The following is an 18,566-nucleotide window of genomic DNA, read 5'->3' on the forward strand; positions in this document are numbered from 1 at the left end:
AATCTGACAGCATCAGGGAAACTCAGCATGTATTTTATGCTTAGTTGGTACTCCCCTTTTTCCACGCTTGCTTTAGCATGAAGCATTGTGTATGTGTGTGTTTGTGAGTGTGCGCATTGGTTGTTGAAACGTGGGGCCTGCTGGAGATATTTGTTTCTGAGGGAGGATAGGATGCAGACCTGTCTGGTGTGTGCTTTGTCAGGTGAGACTGAATTTGCCATTAGCAGACTGTGATTTTGTTCAAAAGGAAATTCATTATCCTTCCTTCAGAAAGAGGACAGTCTTCTTGCACCTGCATGTCCCTTCTTTTCTTCCCTGTTTAAATCAAATTCCATAAACACTGAAGTGCTTTTTCACAGCATGTTGTTTGGTTGTAGATACACAATAATTTTACATTAACAAACTCTGGGCCTTGTGCCTTGAAACCACCGCTGGGAGCACTGGCTGTAGGAGGTCCTGGTTTGACAATAACACAAATTAATAAAGATGGTGTCTTTAAAGCCAGTAAAATAAGCCAAAACTGAATGGCAGTGATCTATACCCACATTCATAATAATATTTTTGTAACTGTACTTGTCTTGCATGCCAGAAACATGTTTTATTCCATTTAGTAATATGTGGAGGGCACAGAAAACTCTTGAAATTACTTTACAGAAACATTATTTTTCTTACATAAAATAAATTGACAGATGCCCTTGCTTTTCTGTTACTGCTGATATGTGAGTAATGTAATAAGTTGAGTTAGGATGCCATGATTTATTGTTATAATTTGCTTTTGAGTCTTTCTGACCTCTAGTGGTCAGAAATGACTAAATATAGTTTTCAACGCATTGTTAATAAGGATTCTGTCAGTTGGCTCCCCACACTAAATACTTCAAAATCTGTTGCCTTAAAATCTTTATTTTAAAAAGAAACTATTAGATTAAAATAAAAAAGTAAGTCTCCAGGTTGTCTTAAAATTTTAAGTTGACTGAATTTAAATTTGTAATGATTCAATTTGTCTTCTCAAGTTCAGTCAACTTTAAATTTTAGTACTGGCCAGAAACTAACTTTTTTAAAGTTAAAACAAATAATTTCTTTTGCATTCATGGTTTCCAGAGGATAAAGATGATTGACTTTAGTGAATCTGTAAAACTGACAACATTTTTTTTTCAGCCTCAGCTGTGTTTTGTTCTAAATTGCAAATTGCAAAATAATAATGCTTGCAAGCTGCTAGTGTGGCTGGAGACTTTCTGTCTTCTTTAAACTGACTCAGGAAATGCTAAATTTAATAAATTTGACTGAAAATAATGCACAGTCTTGTTTTATCTCTGTCTGTCTCTTTCTCTCTGTTTCTCAGTATGGGTGTAAATGAGTCTTATCCACTGGGGTCACATTTTTGCACAGCAGCACAACATAAAAAGTGTTGAGATGATCTCACTGAACTTCACGTTCACAGTTGCACCTCTCATCCCAGGAACAGTTGTCATCACCAGTTTCAAAGCACCCCAGGCGATTAGCCAATAATAGAGTCAAGGAAAAAAACGTATGAGTCGTGAGTAAAAATGATTCTTTATTTTAATTATTTCACAATAATAATTTATTTAAATAATAATTTTATTTCATATTATTCATAGCAAGCAATCCATTACCTGAACAATGAATACATCTGCTCACTATAAATTGTCAAACGACTCAGACTGCATTAACACAACTTCTACGCTGCACTTTTTCGTATTGTTTGGACGTACAATATTTTATGTATACACATTTTGGCTGCTAGGTGGATAAGTGGTTCTTAAACTTTTTTAGGGTGCTTTTGTTGGTAGGTTTTCTACTCTGTTGAACCACATTAAAAGTGCTGGTACACTTGAGTATTTAAAATAAAATCAAAATTATTTCTATAATTTACACGGCGTGCAGCAGTGATACACCTTTTACAAATTATATGATAGGCCTTAACGTTTTGGGTTGTGCTGTGCACTACAGTTTGAAGAATTAGGAGTTAAGGTGCTGTTTTTGAATCCACTGGCCGGCTGAGGCTTTTATTTGGGAGGCCAGTGTCTTTGGGAGTTTCCTCCAGGACTTTATGGGCCTAAAGAGGACAAACAAGAAACTAATAAGGTAGAAGGTAGAAGGTAGATTTATTAGTCATTTAAAAAGTTTAACAAACGAAATTACTTGTGTCCTTGATCCTGCTACATCTTTGTTGAGTTGAAGGATGAGCTGATTAAAATCAGCAGCTATTATGAAGATTCCATTCGGTTGCTTGGGCATGTTGCTGCTGATGGAATCATTAAATTCCTGCAGTGCATTTTTTGAATTTGCATCAGTCTTATGTCCTTATGGCTCCCAACAAGGTCCGCCCATCCAGTGCGATAGCTTGATCCGGGATGTTAGGGGTTAACCATGTCTTTGTGAAGATGTGCGCAAAGCAGTCTCTGATTACCCGTTGTTGAATGAGCCTCAATTGCGTTTCATTCACTTTATTCTCCTGCGACCGGACATTAGCCAGAAGAAGGCCCTGTAGAGGAACAGCTCGGTCGAAGTCTGGTCAGCCTCGCCCTGATCCTGGCTCTCTCCCTTCTCTTTGTCCGGTGCTTTCAGTTTTGTTTCTCCCCTCTGGAGAATAGGATGAGGAAACTATCATTACTACTAACTTTTTGTGTCAGTTTTAAAATTTGACAACTCTTGTAAAGACCATACATTAAAAATATATTTTTAGAAGAAATTACCAACATTTGGCCATTCCAGAGCCAAGCAAATGTGCTGAATTTAACATAATGTCAAGAAATGGTTGAAAAGTTGCTGGTTAAACATAGAAAAATTGTGAAAAGTTGAAATAATTAAAGCATAAAATTTATTTATTAATTTAGAATTCATTAATAAAGAAAACTTCAAATTGAACCTATACTTACTGTTTGAGTGAAATGACTTATTTTTTATTGTTGTCCATTGGACTAAGGATGAATGAATGTTAGCAATATAACCCCCTCCACTGCAGTGGAGTACTTTATCTGATGAGACCATCAGGTGCTGCGAGTCTGACAGTCACGGTGTTTGGTGGCTCACTCAACATGCTGGTATCGATTATTTTCCCTGATTTAATCTCCCTCCTCTGTTTCCCTGTCCAGCTCCACTCAATTTCACCAGCAGTGAGAAACAGTGACAGCTATATCAACCTGCTCAACACACACTGGCAGCAGAACGGATGTAGAGCAAAAAGAAGTGGACAGGGAAACACAGAAAGCAGGAGAGATAAGGACAGAAATGTGGCGACAGAGCAAATGAATTTGTACTTTGTCCAAAAAGTCTTGCAATTCGACTAAGATGACATCAGCAATGTGTTACTTTGTAAATTAATATTATGTTGTGTAAAATGTCAATGTGAAAAAATCTGTGAAGTCAAAGTGAGTCTCAAAGCCAGCAGTTTGAGAGGTGACCTTGTCCACTCTATGTGCTTGTCTACAAGTGACTTGGGCCAGGTGGTTCTGTCAGGCCGTCAGGGCTGAGCGGGTCACAGAAACAACATTTGCTACTGTTCTGTTGCTTTAATAAGACTCATTAATATACTGCATGTGTCACCAGCAGCGTCTGACTGCGTCCCCTCTGGGCTGGGCTAGTTTTGGCATGACATGAAGTAAGGACACACACATTCACTGAATTTAGAGTATTTGTCTAACGTATCAAAGCTGAGTCTTTGCACTGACTGTGAACTCACATGCCTTATCCATCTGTGTCTGTGAGCATGCGTGATGCTTTGGCTTGTGTGATGTAGTTAGCCTGTGAAAAGACCATGCATGTTATCAATGCTGGTTAGATTGTAACTTACAGGTTTATTACCTAGCTTGATTCATCATGATATCCTCAGGTGATAGTTTGATCTGTGCAGATGCTGCCTTTCAATGTGTTATGAACCAGCGAGGCACTGGTTAGGTGTTGTGCTCAAAGTGACAGATTTTGGAGGACATTGGAGGGACAGACAACCTCATGAATTTCTTTTCAAGTCTGTGGAACTTAAAAACATGCTTTATAGTGAGATTGTTTTTTTGCTCTTTGCTGCATTACTGGATGTTTATTGACTCAAGCTCCACTCAGTAGCAATAAAATAAACCAGGGATACTGAGCTTCCCCTGAGGCCGCTTTTGACAGAAGAATAGGGGCCAGTTAGCATTAATTAATCATTTTTATCAGAATATATTATACTGTAAATGAATTAGCTGTTTTCAACCTTTTGATTTGCTGTCCTCACGCATTTTGGCCAAGAGGCAAATCTAGTCACAACAGCCATGCACAGGTTGTGAATTTGCTTTGCTTAGGACAGTGAAGGAATCTCCCCTATCCAAGAAGACACAAATTTGTATATGTCAGGTGTACATGGTGATGCTTCCAGGCTTTGAGGACATAAACTGGAAACAGGTCCGGAGCATCCTCTCCTGGCACTTTTTTGAATTAATAAATCAGCTCTATTTTGATGCTTTTAAAATTGCCCTCTGCCACCCTATTTTCATTCAAATTACAAAAAAAAACAAGTGTGAATCAATATATCTTCATTGTGAATAAAAAAATGGCTGGCGGACCACCCGCCGTAAGCTGAATAAGACTTTTCTGCACCAAGGGTTCAAATGAATAGTGTGACATATGGGAAATTCTGCTTTTCACTTTCTTGACTTGGATAAGAAAATCGATACCACTCTCATGTTTGTATACAAAGGATGAGGCTAATGCCAGTGGCTCATTAACTTACCTTAAAGACCAGAAACAGGAAGAAACAGCTTGTCTGGCTTTGTCCAAAGGTAAAAAAATAATATATATACAAATATGCACTGGACTTTTTATTAGCCAGGAGCAGTAGCCTAACGTCCTACTGTCTTGTTGTCATCATGAGGTTGCCAAACAACCGGCAGAAACTCCAAGAAGTCACCGTTTCCAGAAAAAAAAGGGTGTTTGAGGGAACTTTGACTTCGGTGTACCTAAAATCTTGGCAATTGTCCTATTTTGGGTGGAGGAAATAGTAAAATGACTCAATAAGTGGTATTTCCTATTACTACTGTATTCAGTGCAGTTTATTGTGATTGGCTGCATTATGAGATGATTCCAGGAGCCTTTAAAGCCTGAGGAGACAGTACCCTTATAAAAGTTTGTGAGAAGTGTATTTCACTTTTACCACTCTCTTTTACTACCCTCACTCATGGAGTTTTATTGTTCTGGTAATTTTTCTTTCTTTCTTTCTTTCTTTTTTCTTCCCTGCAGCAGTTGAATGAAGCGTGAAATCATTTGATATAAGATGCACTTTGATGGACTATCTAATCATATGGTGGAAGTTCGCTAAACCATAACCTCTGGAAATGGAGGTTGTTTGAACCAGTGAAATGTTTGGATGACTGAAAAGTGCAGATTTTCTTTTTTCTTTTTTTCCCTTTTTCTCCCCAAACCACCTTCTGTTCTTACAGTGTTGATTATTACACCTATTACGTTCATAAAATCAGATCTGATAAAAATGATGTGGATATATTAGACTCCACTGTATGCTGTGAGGTGTTTGGAATAGCCACAAATCCATAAAGGTGAAAAAAGGTTATTACTTGAGGTTGACTGGTGCAAATCCCCAGAGATGATGTGGGTGTAGAGGGCGAATGAGTAAATCTCCTCAAGTTCAACTACTGTCAAGGTGGCCTTCAGCAACTCCAGCTGCTCTGGTGGAACAGATCAGTAATAGTCAGTGAATATTTGAATGGAAAGCAGTGCAGAACTGAAGGACATCATTCACTCACTCCCTGTTTAAAGGAAGAAACAATACATTATATTTCTCTTTTCATGATCCTATGACCACAAACTTAGATGCTTTAAGTACCCGGAGAAATAATTTTATCTTCCCGTTTATTGCATTTTGTTATTAAAAATGCCGCGCTCTTACATTGTTGCCTGTAATAATTAATTTGTTGATTTCTCATTGCTAGATTTTCTTTAGTTGAATAATGGAATCTTCTTAATTTTCACAACTGCCTCACATCTCACCAGCTGATTCTTTTATGGCATAAAAATGCCTCAGGGAGAATTGTGTATGTAATATAGCAGCTTGTCTTTGCTTGATTTGTAGTTCACGCAAGTTTTGGACCATAATGCTGTAAGGTGTAGCTGGCATACATCGGAAATGAACTGCTGCAGATGTATTGTTAAAAGAATATTGGCGATGGGTGACTGGACATTGGGTCGTCAATTTTACTTTAAAGGATTTTAGTTTTGTAGTCAGTTGGTCCTTGCTCAAATGTCATGGTAGGATACAGTTTTAAAAACCTGAGCTCACATGCTTCATTACTCTGAAATTTAGCTTGGTTGGTAAAGATCACTGTTGCAATACTTGATTGGTCTCAAGACCACTTTTTGAAGGTCTGGCGATGTTGATTTAGGCTCCTCAGTGTTTGTATTTGTTTGCTTATAGAAAACAATGGAAAATCCCCACACAAAATTCGCCTCTGCAATGTCTTGTCATTATTTTCTTAAGACATTTCTCATGGTACATTTATAGTACACACACAGTATATATGCCCATAAATGATGTAGGATGTAAGGGTAATCTTCGTTCTTTTTCTCTGGATGTCTTTATGGGAATGTGGCTCTTAAAGATCACTCTGGGGAGTTTCCATGCTTTTTATGTTCCCCATTTTATTGTAGGTGTAGTGTGCAACACTGGTCTGGTCTTGGTGTTGACTCAGTGTTGCCCTGGCTTGGTCTTGGTCTGGTTTCTGTTTTGATACCCTCTAGTCTTTGCCATGACTTGGTCAAAGGTGGTCTTGACTATAACACTGGTATAGATTTAATGCTAAGGGTTTACATGTTTTTTCCTCTTTTCTTGTTTATTAATACCTTACTATTAACATATACTGTATATTAATATATGTGAATACACTGATTTTATATATTTTATGTATATGTGCATAAAGGTTGGCATAGACTGGCTCTCAGAACGACAGGATACCTGGCATCCGCAGAGTCTCGACAAGACTCTGGTGGAGCAGATTCTGCACCATCTGGAGCTTGCACGATTTGTGCCACCCCACCCAAAGCCAAGAAGATGATTGCTATCAGCATGATTATGCCTTTATTAGATTAGCTGTGCATTGTTTACAGGCTCATGGCTCTGCTCATGCCAGCCTTGAACTAATACTTTCCTCTGGAAAACCAGTGGGAGGGTGCAGGGTTCAACCCAGCAGCAGCTGAAACCATTTCCCTTATTGCTACATAAAAGTGTTCCTCTGGGAAGAAATCATAAGGATTTTTGTTATTAGAGTCAGTTCCCTAAAACAAGTTAGAGATTCAACCTTGACTGCTGATCTGGTGTGGAGGTTGTGTGAAAATTCACAGCTCTCTTTGATCAAATATCCAAAGAGCCACACATGTGGATGAAAAAATAGACGCATATGTGGTCTCTTCTACTGACTGAGCAGGAGTTAATATGTCAGAGATGAGGAGGTGAGATGTGAAAAAAGTCTTCCCCCAGGGGAAAGTTCTGCAACAGCATTAAATCTACTACAGTAAATGCTCTCCTCTCAGACTGTTTTTAAGTCACATTGAAAGCCAGCTAAGCAATCATACTTCCCATATCATCCTATGGACAGAATAGGTTTTAACACAATTTGGTATCGAGGGAAGTTGATATATTTCCTAAAAGTATCGTACAAGCTGTCATTTTAGAGCCTAATTTTGCAAAGGAATGGGTTTATAATTTTATTATTGGGATATAAAATATAACTGTAAAAGTAGGATTTTTATTTTGTCTTGATTTGTTTCATTCTAGTATGGAGTCAATGATAGATGCTTATTTTCCCATTCAAATCCAGCTCGTATAAAGCTCGTTTCAAGGATACAACACACCTTTATCCAACAGTTTTAAAGTACAAAATGCGATGTGGTTTAATAGGCTATAACTGCCATTGAAACCCATAAAATATCCAGATTCTTCCATAATGAGTGCAGCGTAATCAGTGATAACGGAGCCATTTTGCCACTGTTGCAGCTCATATTAGCATCACGCCAAGGAATGAAGACATGATCAGAGGAGAGAAATGCTCTGCCAACGTCTGTCTCGTCTATGCCAGTGCATGGGGAGAAGGGAAAGGTAGTGGGCAGAGCCAACTTTCCACTCCAGCTGGAGAGCTGGTGAGAGGCATTGTTTCTCTCATCTCCTACTGTCAGCCCTTGTAGTAGCCGGTCTGTAAGACTAGCCACTGTTTCAAAATAGCATTGAGTCATCTTGCCAGACACCTAAATGGCCTAAATGCTGGATTCTTGCAGCACCTGGCAAAGAAAAGCTTTTGTTTTTTACAAGTCTTACAAATGTTCATCAACTATTTTCTCTGAAGGATATAACCTGAGTTAGAGTCGAAGTGTATTTAATTTAAATATTTTCTTGTATCTCACACTTTTGCTTGAGTCTCGGGCCACTGATTTTGCTTAACTTGAAAATCTTCCCTCTAAACTGCATCCTCTACAGTGACTCCCTTCATTGCCATGTAAAAAGGAGTCCATCAATATTCCAGTCACACGTACGGCTGATGGTCGAGTCACTCGTCCACAGAGCCTCACTGTCCCGCTCTCTGTCAATGCTGTCTCTGACCACACTTCCTTTCCCTTTCGCTCTGGCCATCAGCACCAAACTTTGTGCAGATTATACAGACATAATCTTTCTTAAATGTAAACTACCACCCTCTGTTGGCCATGTCAGGGAGTTCAAATATCAAGATCAAACCACAGAGAAATTGTTCAGCATTGCACTCAGACTGGGAATCGTGTGTATTATGAATTATTCAGGTGTCACATCTCAGTATGTCACAGTCACAGTGTCACAGTTTATTCACCTTGGTTATACTTTGTCTAAAGGCAAATAATTACATTTGTGCCAATAAAAGATTATCTTTTTAATCAGGGGTTTGAGCCCAGTTTACTTTCATGACATGTAGTGCCTCTCTATTCTTTAATGCATTATGTGGTCTAGAAATGTAATAAAATACCCATATTGATACAAACCTACTTATTATAGTAAAAAACTGCCTTTTTTGTGTTTACTCTTCAGGTCCAACTGGCTGAAGCCCTGCTGCGGTCGTCGTGTGGCCCTGTGGCAGGTCTGTCTGCTCAGCGCTGGCTTCAACTGTATCCTGGTGGCCTGTGTCATCCTGGTGGTGCTTTTCCTGTCTCTGGAGCTGCTCATAGACACCAAACTCCTACAATGTAAATATAGAGTGCATGGCTGTTTATTTATTTCTCTCATTTTAACCTTTATTTATTAATTTATTTATTTTTATCAAGGGGGAGGTTTGCTGAGCATGCATATTCTTCTCCAGTAATACACTGTGTGACGTTCATAAAACACCTGGGAGGCATTCAGTGCAACACGCAGGAGCAGCTCCACTGGAGCAGCGGGAAGTTAAACGCTTTAGTGTCCTTGAGCATTACAGTGAATCTTTACTAACTCTGCTGGTGCTGCTCTTACACTACGGTCTACCTGCCGGCAGGCTCAGATTAAGAATATTCATTTTTATAAATAAAAAATGTGTGTCAATATTCTTATTACTACTATAATTTGCTCTACATCTATACTGCTGTATTATTCAACCCATTAGATTCAAGGCTTAGATGTTATTACTTTTCATGGTCGACACAGTGAGACATCAGCAAGAGAACATCACAGCACTGTACCTTCCCCATTAATGATATAACTCCCCCTCAGATTTACCTTTTATGTGAGTGTAGTTTGTAGAAAGAAAATAGTAGTAAAGTAGTAGTTGTGGTAAACTATCCCTTTTAGTAAAACATCTTAGTGCTTTTTTGGTTCCCTGGATTAAATTTGAAATAATGTACTTTGACAATAACACACTGCGCACATTCAAATAATCTACATGTGTGTGACTTTGAATTTATGTCTTCATCACTCGTAAGTGTTTGTCGAAATCATCACAGCAGTCATTTAGTGTCCACTCTTTGCGTCACCACTGTGTGTGTGCCGGTCACAGAGGAGCTGCTGGTGGTGGATGGTAAATGGTTGTGATGGAGAAAGGCGATAATGAACCAAGTCTGTTGTCAATGGCAGCAGGCACACGTCCCCATCGATTACTGGCCAGCATCCAGCTCTGATGATACCTGAGTCTCGCTGTGGGGACTGCAGGACTCTGCGCACTTCAGATGTATTGCAATCCAGTGCTTTGTCTGCTGCCACTCCTGCAAGACAAACAGTGAAGTGAGCAATAAGGTGGCAGAGAGAGAGGGAGTGCACAGAGAGATTAGTGGCGTGGGACATGGATAGATTCAGGTTGTCACTGTGCATTAATAGATGGACTTTGAGATATGGAAAACACTTACTGCTGATGGACAGAATGTCAAGGAGAGGAGCAGCAGGAGGAGTGGTTTAGCTAAAGTTCAATATTAATTCAGACAGGAAAGAGTTTTTTTTCTTTCTGCTAGACCTTCTTTAGAAATGGCACAAAACATGCTTTTATGAGACATATCTTAAGACACAAATTAATTTAGACAAATCATTTTTATTTCTAGATTTAAAATGAACAGTTCACCCCATAATCTAAACTATATATTTTTCCTTCCACCTGTAGTGCTATTTATCAGTCTAGATAGTTTTGGTGTGAATTGAAGAATGTTGTAGATATCACTTGTAGAGATGCCCATTTGAATATAATGGAACTAGAAAACACTCGCTTTGTGGTGCTCAAAATGCCAAAAAAATACATTTGAAAAACTCAACAGTCATGTGTCTTTCCAGAAATCATGACATGGTAACACTAGATAGTCCACAGACCTTGTTGTGAGGAGTTTTATGTAGGAACTATTTTCTTTTGACACCAACCAACTGTATAAGTAGAAGCATGCATCTACTCATGTACATGAGGCATAGGCTCGTGACAACATGAGATGTAAACATTAATGGCGTCCTCCTCAGCTGAGGTGTAGTGTTATCTAGCTCACTAGTGCTGGGTGAGTTTGCAGTAGATGAACACTTCCTTGTGCGCAGTGATATGGTTGGCTGGTGTAGTTCAGTAGAAAGAAAATAGTTCCTACCTCCTACCTTGAAACTGCTCACAACAAGGCCTGTGGGTTATTTTGAGTAAGTGGGTTTCTGGAAAGAGACATTGCTGTTGAGTTTTTCAAATTCATTTTTTTGGCCCTTTGAGCACCACAAGCTGAGTGCGATCTAGTTCCATTATATTTGTGAAAAAGCAGATATCGTTATGACAGATATCTCCAAGACTCGGCAGCTCACACCAAAACAATCAAGACTGATGAATAGCACTACAGGTAAGAGGGGAAATATGTATATTTGATTTTGGGATGACTTGTCCCTTTAAATTGATCTGCTCACCTCTTGTGCTCCTCTTTAGAATCTTGTTTAACATGAGTCCTGTGTCTTCTGTCAACAGTTTCCAATGCTTTCCAATTTGCCAGCATTATCCACTGGATCAGCCTTATCATCCTGTCACTCTTCTTTTCAGAGGTAAGACATTGTTGCCTATAAAACCTTATTTCTGATAAGACCATAAATAAGAATATCATAGTTATCATATACTGTGGTTCTCTTCTGTTCCTACCTCTCTGTTCACTGTCTCTTGCATGATGTTGTAAGGTAACACCAGATCTTCATGGGCACAAAGACCCTGGTATTTTAACTGTCACATTTCTTTTTAACTTATAATTGAATTAAACCAAATTAAACCTTCATTAACTGTCGATTATGTCCTATCTATAGCAATGCAAAGCAGGTGCAGGCCTGAGGGAACGAGAGCACATGGCTGCCTTTTAATTTCCTTTATCATCTAGTCAGGTTTCCGCTTTAGCTTCAGAAATGCTACCTGGAGGCACGGTGGCCTGGAATGTCTATTATGTAAACCGTAATTGTAATTAGTCCTAATAAAATTTGAGCCATTGTTTGATAAGATAATGTCTTATCGTCGCTCTAGAATTGTGCAAAACAAAATGGAGAGGGGAGAATTGGGCCCATAGGCCTCCACTCCAGTGCAAACCAATTACCCGGACAGCCTCAGCCCCAATGCCCTAAACCAAACATTAATTACCAGTGAGCCAGCAGGAGCAATAATTAAAGCTGAGCTTAATGAGCAGTGGGGATGGGGTTACAGTGATACGATCCATCCAAACACCTCGCCCACTGACATCACAGAAGAAGAGTCATCTGGGAATGGTGTTAGATAGATGTAGCATATCACCAGCCGGTCCTGCCACACCAATCAGAAATCAGGATTCAAACATGTGGGCGGGGTCCCTGCGCTTCTCACTTGACACCAGCACTGTTGTCCAACATGCGCTCTGAATGATGGATTAGCGGGACCAGTCGTACATGACACCCCCTGCTAATTGGAGTGTAAATCAATGGCCCAGCTAAACAAAGGCTCCCTCTAACCAACAGCATATGCAGAGCACAATGTAGAATTTGATCCCATTTCAAGTGTTGTATCGTCCTTTTGTAGGTGAAAGATCAAGATAGAGAAACGGATGTACCACAAATATAATAGTTGCAGCAAAGAACCAGTTGAAATGCTTTTAAAAGACTGTTCTCAGGCAAACCATTGACATTATTCTGTGTGTGTGCATGTATTTACTTTTTTTGCAGCTGCAACATATTTTCCACTAATGTAATATAGTTATATTTTGGGCTACTTTAGGGTGTCTAACTTCACATATAGCATTTAGAGCGATAAAATGCAGTTTTCTTTCTAAGAGAATAAATTAATAACTATACTAGAATCATTATTCCATTCGAAAAAAAGGGAATATTTGAGGACGAAAACTGCACAGCACGAACCTCTTCTCTTTGTAGTCCATGTTCACACATCTTGACAAAGGGTGTTGGATGTGATGACAACTCAAAAGACTAAGAATATCACAAGAGCTTTTTATATGTATCAGTACACTCTCTCACCTATCTATTTTAATGCTTTCATTTATCTCTCTCTGTCTGTCTTAGACTGTCTTCAGAATTGTAGTGCTCGGGATCTGGGACTACATAGAAAACAAAGTTGAGGTTAGTGCTGGTGTTTGTTAATCTGCATGTCTTAATTTGGTCACCTGTTCCAGTGTGATATATCTGTATTTTCTGTTTCCCCCAAAGTTTACAAGTAAAAGTAGTAGAGGCTGTTCAGCATTTTGGGAGATAGACTTTGCATAAAAACATTGGCACATATTTGAATTTTGTTTGTGCTTGTGTGTGTGTGTGTGCAATCTCTCAGGTGTTTGATGGTGCTGTCATCGTGCTGTCCCTGGCCCCCATGGTGGCCTCCACGGTGGCCAACGGGCCCAGCAGCCCTTGGGATGCCATCAGCCTCATCATCACTCTACGCATCTGGAGGGTCAAGAGGATCATAGATGGTGAGGAAAACTTGTATCCACCACATTTACCTGAAGATGTTATATCTAACATTTCTGCAATAGTTTTCTAAAAATAATAAAACCCATGTTATATATTTTGTAGAGTTGTGTACTTCAAGTATCCCGAATGCAATGTTAAAACCCAGAGAAACCCAGACATTTTAGTCAAGCTTAAGGTGCGTTTCATTTGGTTGCCAGTCAATGGTGCCATATAACCTTTAACCCCTCTTGCTCAAACTTATGGAGAAACATCCACCATCACTGTAAGTCAAACAATATCACATAATTATACACAGATAAAAGTAATACAGCATTGTTTCTGCCACACAGTATCATTTTTTCATTTATTGCATGCCATTTTACAACACAGTCATTCAGCTGAGACCTTATTTATTGATATGATTTTTCTATAATGAGCCATCTGGCTACAATGTGCTACTATAACAATAGGCCTCATGCAAGGCTAATGCATACGGTAAGGTAATAATGATACAAAAATGTTATGGTGTTACTGTGTGACTGTCAGTGTAAGTTCAAGTTCACCAAAGTCACATAATAACACAAACTAACCAATCAAGGCAGCGGTAGACCAGCAGCTCCTGTGTACTGTGAGGTAAAATGACTTTTTGTCAATGGAGTCTGGTAGCTTTGAAGAGAGAATTTAAATCAGTTTCCCAGTGGAAAAAGCTGTGTGACAGCAAGGTAACAGGGTAAAATTTTCACAATTTAGCGTACACCTTTTAGAAATTAAATTGAGAAGACACATCAAGGTAATTTTGTTATGATGTTAACTTTAACATAAAAATTTAAGATAGCCCAGACACTAACTTTTTTGAGTTAATACAAATATTTCTTTTAACAGTGTTGTGTGACTTGTTTTGACCACATAACAGCACTGAGCTTCCACAAGATTTAATTTAACATTATAAGTAAGCAAGTTGATGTTACATTATTTGCAACTATTTCATTAGAATAAAAAACTTAAATCCAAGAACATGATTGCTGCCTAAATCGCATCTGATTTTCATCTGCAGTGTTGGTTGCTTAACAATAAAGACAACAACTTCCACAATATCACATCATCATCAAAGTCGGACTTTTCATAATGTTTTTATTGAGAGACTCCTAGCGGCAGAAATTACATACTGTGCCTTTAAGAGGCCTGTAAGAGAGACCAATTAATTTTGTGGAGCAACTCAAGGAAATACCCAGTCTTTCTTAACTCAAAGAGATTCCACATCTGCATTAGAAACAGCTTGCCTCGAAAGAGCTAAATGACCCCATTCTCTCCATGATTATACAAATTATTTACTATTCAGAGCAATATTGCTATTGATCATCCCTCATAGTAAATTGCAGCCACTCTGCTTCTCTAACTTGTATTGATTGTAAGGGGATGGTTAAGTAGATTCAGAGAGGCCATAATGAATATAGTGGTTGTTCTGTCCTATGCTAATGCAGAGCAGTTCGATATCTGTTCGGAGGTCACCCTCGCTATGGGCCTCTGACTGCATACAGGATCAGCCACAAACAAACCACATAGAAACTCAGTGTGCAGTTTGTGTCCAGCGAGACCGTGGACAAGTAAAGGGCTATTTTCCCTTACATTACTCCTTAAAGCTTAATTTGCTAGAGGAGTTCAATGAGGCTACAGCCAGCTGCTGGTTAGATTAGTTTAATGCAAACACTAATGACAGTGCCAAACAGCTAGCTTAGTTCTGTCTAAAAGTAACAATATCAGCGTACCTGTTTAATCCATCCAAAACACGAGATGTATAAAAATAAGGGGGGTTGTGTGTCTTACAACCTTTTGCTAAGTACTGTAGCCTTACTGATGATGATGATCTAAATGTCTATCAGAGAAGAAATGAGCATACTTACCAAAATGTAAACTCATTCTCTTAAATCTGTACTCTATGATCAGCTGCTGCTTTGTTGTTCTCATTCAGCTTCAGTGGGCAACACATACAAACAGATGATTATGTTATTGCCTTCATGAAAACATCCAGTGTCTCTTGATGATTCTGGACCTAACCTTTATAGTTGGGTTGTGACTTCATGTTACAAATAAATCTTTTGAATTTGAAAATTTCAATTTTTTTGATGTTTGGAAATTACTTTTTGTTATACGGTCCTAAACAGAAATATCTTGCCTGTCTTGCCTGATTTCAGGATGGCTTTAGGCTCTTAATCAGACATGAGTACATTGTTTTAATAGATAAAATGTATTGAAGTGAAGGTGTCACATCATAATGACATGATTAGTCATTTGAGGAATCAATACAATACAGTTTTCAACACCATTGATTTACTCTGGTGAAGCTTGTTCAGCAGGAGCATATTTCCTGCTCCTTAACATGCAGCTGCGGTGTTGGTTTCCAGGGACTGAACTGGTGATTTTCCTGCTGCACACCTCGACCTGTTGGGTTTGATATTTGTGAGTGATTGAGTTTCCTTGTTAGGCAGGCGGCAACACACCTCAGAGGAAAGAAATCACACTCAAACCAATAAATGTACAGCTAAGGGACCGACTCGGTTATCGCAAGAGAGGGATTGAGTCTCCTGCAGAATTAGCTTGACGTATGAAGTGGCGATGTTTGTGTCAGTCCGATGGGAGTGGAAATACAGAGGAGAGAACTGCAGCAGAATTTGTAAAAGGCTGGAAAGCAGAATTTATTAGCAGAGCGATATGTCAGATGGGAAATATGAAACCTCCCAAACATGAAGAAAATAGGTGATCAAAAAATAGTCTTCCTTTCCATTTTTTGCATTGACTTTAGAACCCACATTTTCTTGTTTTAGTGCTCTTTGCAGAAATATATATGAAGACAATAAAATAAATACTTGTGCAAGTATTTTAAACAGAGACATCTTGTAAAAGTCACCACATTTCTACAATAGATTGGATTTTTTTAGATTGTCATTTCAAACATTTAACATCACAAATAAACAAAAAAATATAAGCAATGAAAAACAAACAAACAAGAATACCCACAGAGCAAAAAACATGCACAGCAAACACTCAATATACAACATAAATTAATATTTCATGTCTGAAAAGGAGGAGGGTGAAGTGAATACTTATCAAGTTCCATCCCTTATCAAGACAAATCAATCAATTATCTTAATATTAGACATAATTATTCAGATACTACAGCCCGTTGTCCACTATACACATCAAAATCAAATCAAACTAAAATGAAAAAAAAAAGTGTCTATCTATTTCTTGATGCAGGAACTACACAGTTAAAGACACAGTACGCAATCCAGATCTTGAACTCATATGTCGAAGTTTAAGACCATTTTACCATCCAAGAGACTATCGGAACATTTTTATTTGTTTATTTACATGTCCTGCCTAGTGGAAATGCATCCAAAGCCCCCTCACTTACAGCTGACTGTGTTCACCCGCAATTGGAAAGCAAACCTGATGCACCTATTGTTGTAATGGGGGACTTAAATCATTGCAAAAACAACTATGCTCTTCCTGGATTCTGGCAATATGTCAAAAACAGCACATAGAAAAATAAAATACTGGACAAATGGCAATATGGCAATATGGCAATATGGCAATATTAGAGATGCATCCACTGACAGAAGCAGACCAACCCTTTCAAATTTGGACCACAACATAATTCAACTAATTCCTTCTTTCATGTCTGCTCGCAAAAGCAGCAAACCTGTTACAAAGACCGTAAGTGTGTACCAGGATGGGAATGAGGAGGAGTTAAGTGGCTGCTTCCTGGCCACAGACTGGGACATCTTCTTTCAGGACAGAAATACTGACAATATCACAGAGGCAATTACAGGGTATATTCACTTTCAAGTTGACACTGCAGTGCCAAAGAAGACTATCAAAATATACCCCAACAATAAGGAGTACATCACACTGGAGATCAAGCATTGCATCAGACGCGAAAAACAAGCTTTCCTGAACAACAAGGCGCTAGAACTAAGGAATTCAAGGGAAAATTAAAGGAAGCACAAGAACAACATAGGCTACGTGTCAGGGAGCCTTTTTCAACTAAGAACTCGAAAAAATGCGGGACGCCATTACAAATGCGACAAACTTGAATTCTGACAGCGGAGGGATGCATGTAATGAATGAACTGAAAAAAGCAAATTAACTCAACAACTTTCACAAATGGTTTGATTGTGTTGGGAGTGATGGTACGAGGATTGTGCAGATTTGTTAACTACAATATCATGCAATCCATTAGATAGAATTGAAATTGATCCAGGTGCTGTGGTCAAGGCTTTTTCAAAAATTACATACCAAGAAAGCTTGTGGGCTAGATGGTATTTCACCCCTCCTCCTGAAAACATTTGCCGATGAGCTGACTCCAGCTTGGAGTCCTCTATACCAGCTCTCTGTTGACACACATACGATCCCAACATTATGGAAAAAAACATCATTGTCCTGGTTAGAAAGAGGCCTTGTTCACAAGACTATAATGATTCTAGACCGGTAGCATTAACATCCGTAGTGATGAAGGCACTTGAACGCATCATGCTAGGGATTCTTCGGGGTGAAGTACAACATTTCTTAGACCCCTGCCAATTTGCATATAGGGATGGTAGAGGCAAAATGTGTAATGTTTTGGCATTGTGTAATATCTAACATAGGTTATATAAATTGACTTGTGCGGAGTGTGTGTGCATTTCTTAGTGTTGTGTGTGCTTTTATTAGGTGTAGGGCATTTGTACAATAATCTTGTATAGCACTTTAGTGTAATTATCATCCATTTAATTTAGGGCATTGTGCAATACTCTTGGGGTGTATGGACTGGTGGGGATACTGTGGGTTAATTGTAGTCTGATTGTATGTGAGTGGGATCGCATCGCCTGTGTTCTCTTGACCTAATGTGTGGATCCGGGGGGGATACTGTGTGTTAATTGTAGTTTGACTGTGTATTTGTATGGCTAAGTGGCCTGGGTTTCTCTGTTGTCCAAGACAAATTTCTCTTAAGGGAGACAATAAAGGCTTATCTTATCTTATCTTATCTTATCTTATCTTATCTTATCTTATCTTATCTTATCTTATCTTATCTTATCTTATCTTATCTTATCTTATCTTATCTTATCTTATCTTATCTTATCTTATCTTATCTTATCTTATCTTATCTTATCTTATCTTATCTTATCTTATTATTACTCTTTATTATTGAAAAAAAGAAAAAAGAAAAAAATCTTTAGATATC

The 18,566-nt window shown here is 38.6% G+C and overlaps 1 protein-coding gene across 2 annotated transcripts in view; it reads left to right on the forward strand.

The window, feature by feature from the left end:
* LOC121965014 (transmembrane protein 266-like) overlaps nucleotides 1-18,566 on the forward strand; it is a 61,491-nt gene that overhangs the window by 32,684 nt on the left and 10,241 nt on the right. For both annotated transcript variants that reach the window (XM_088079555.1, XM_088079563.1), the window contains exons 4-7: nucleotides 9,053-9,207; nucleotides 11,406-11,479; nucleotides 12,965-13,021; nucleotides 13,227-13,365. In XM_088079555.1, the coding sequence (XP_087935681.1) occupies nucleotides 9,053-9,207; nucleotides 11,406-11,479; nucleotides 12,965-13,021; nucleotides 13,227-13,365 (425 nt within the window). The remainder of the gene's footprint in view (nucleotides 1-9,052; nucleotides 9,208-11,405; nucleotides 11,480-12,964; nucleotides 13,022-13,226; nucleotides 13,366-18,566) is intronic.

Source organism: Plectropomus leopardus, chromosome 1 (assembly GCF_026936395.1).
Source record: "Plectropomus leopardus strain MGB_pleo_1.0 chromosome 1, ASM2693639v1, whole genome shotgun sequence".
Classification (NCBI taxonomy): domain Eukaryota; kingdom Metazoa; phylum Chordata; class Actinopteri; order Perciformes; family Serranidae; genus Plectropomus; species Plectropomus leopardus.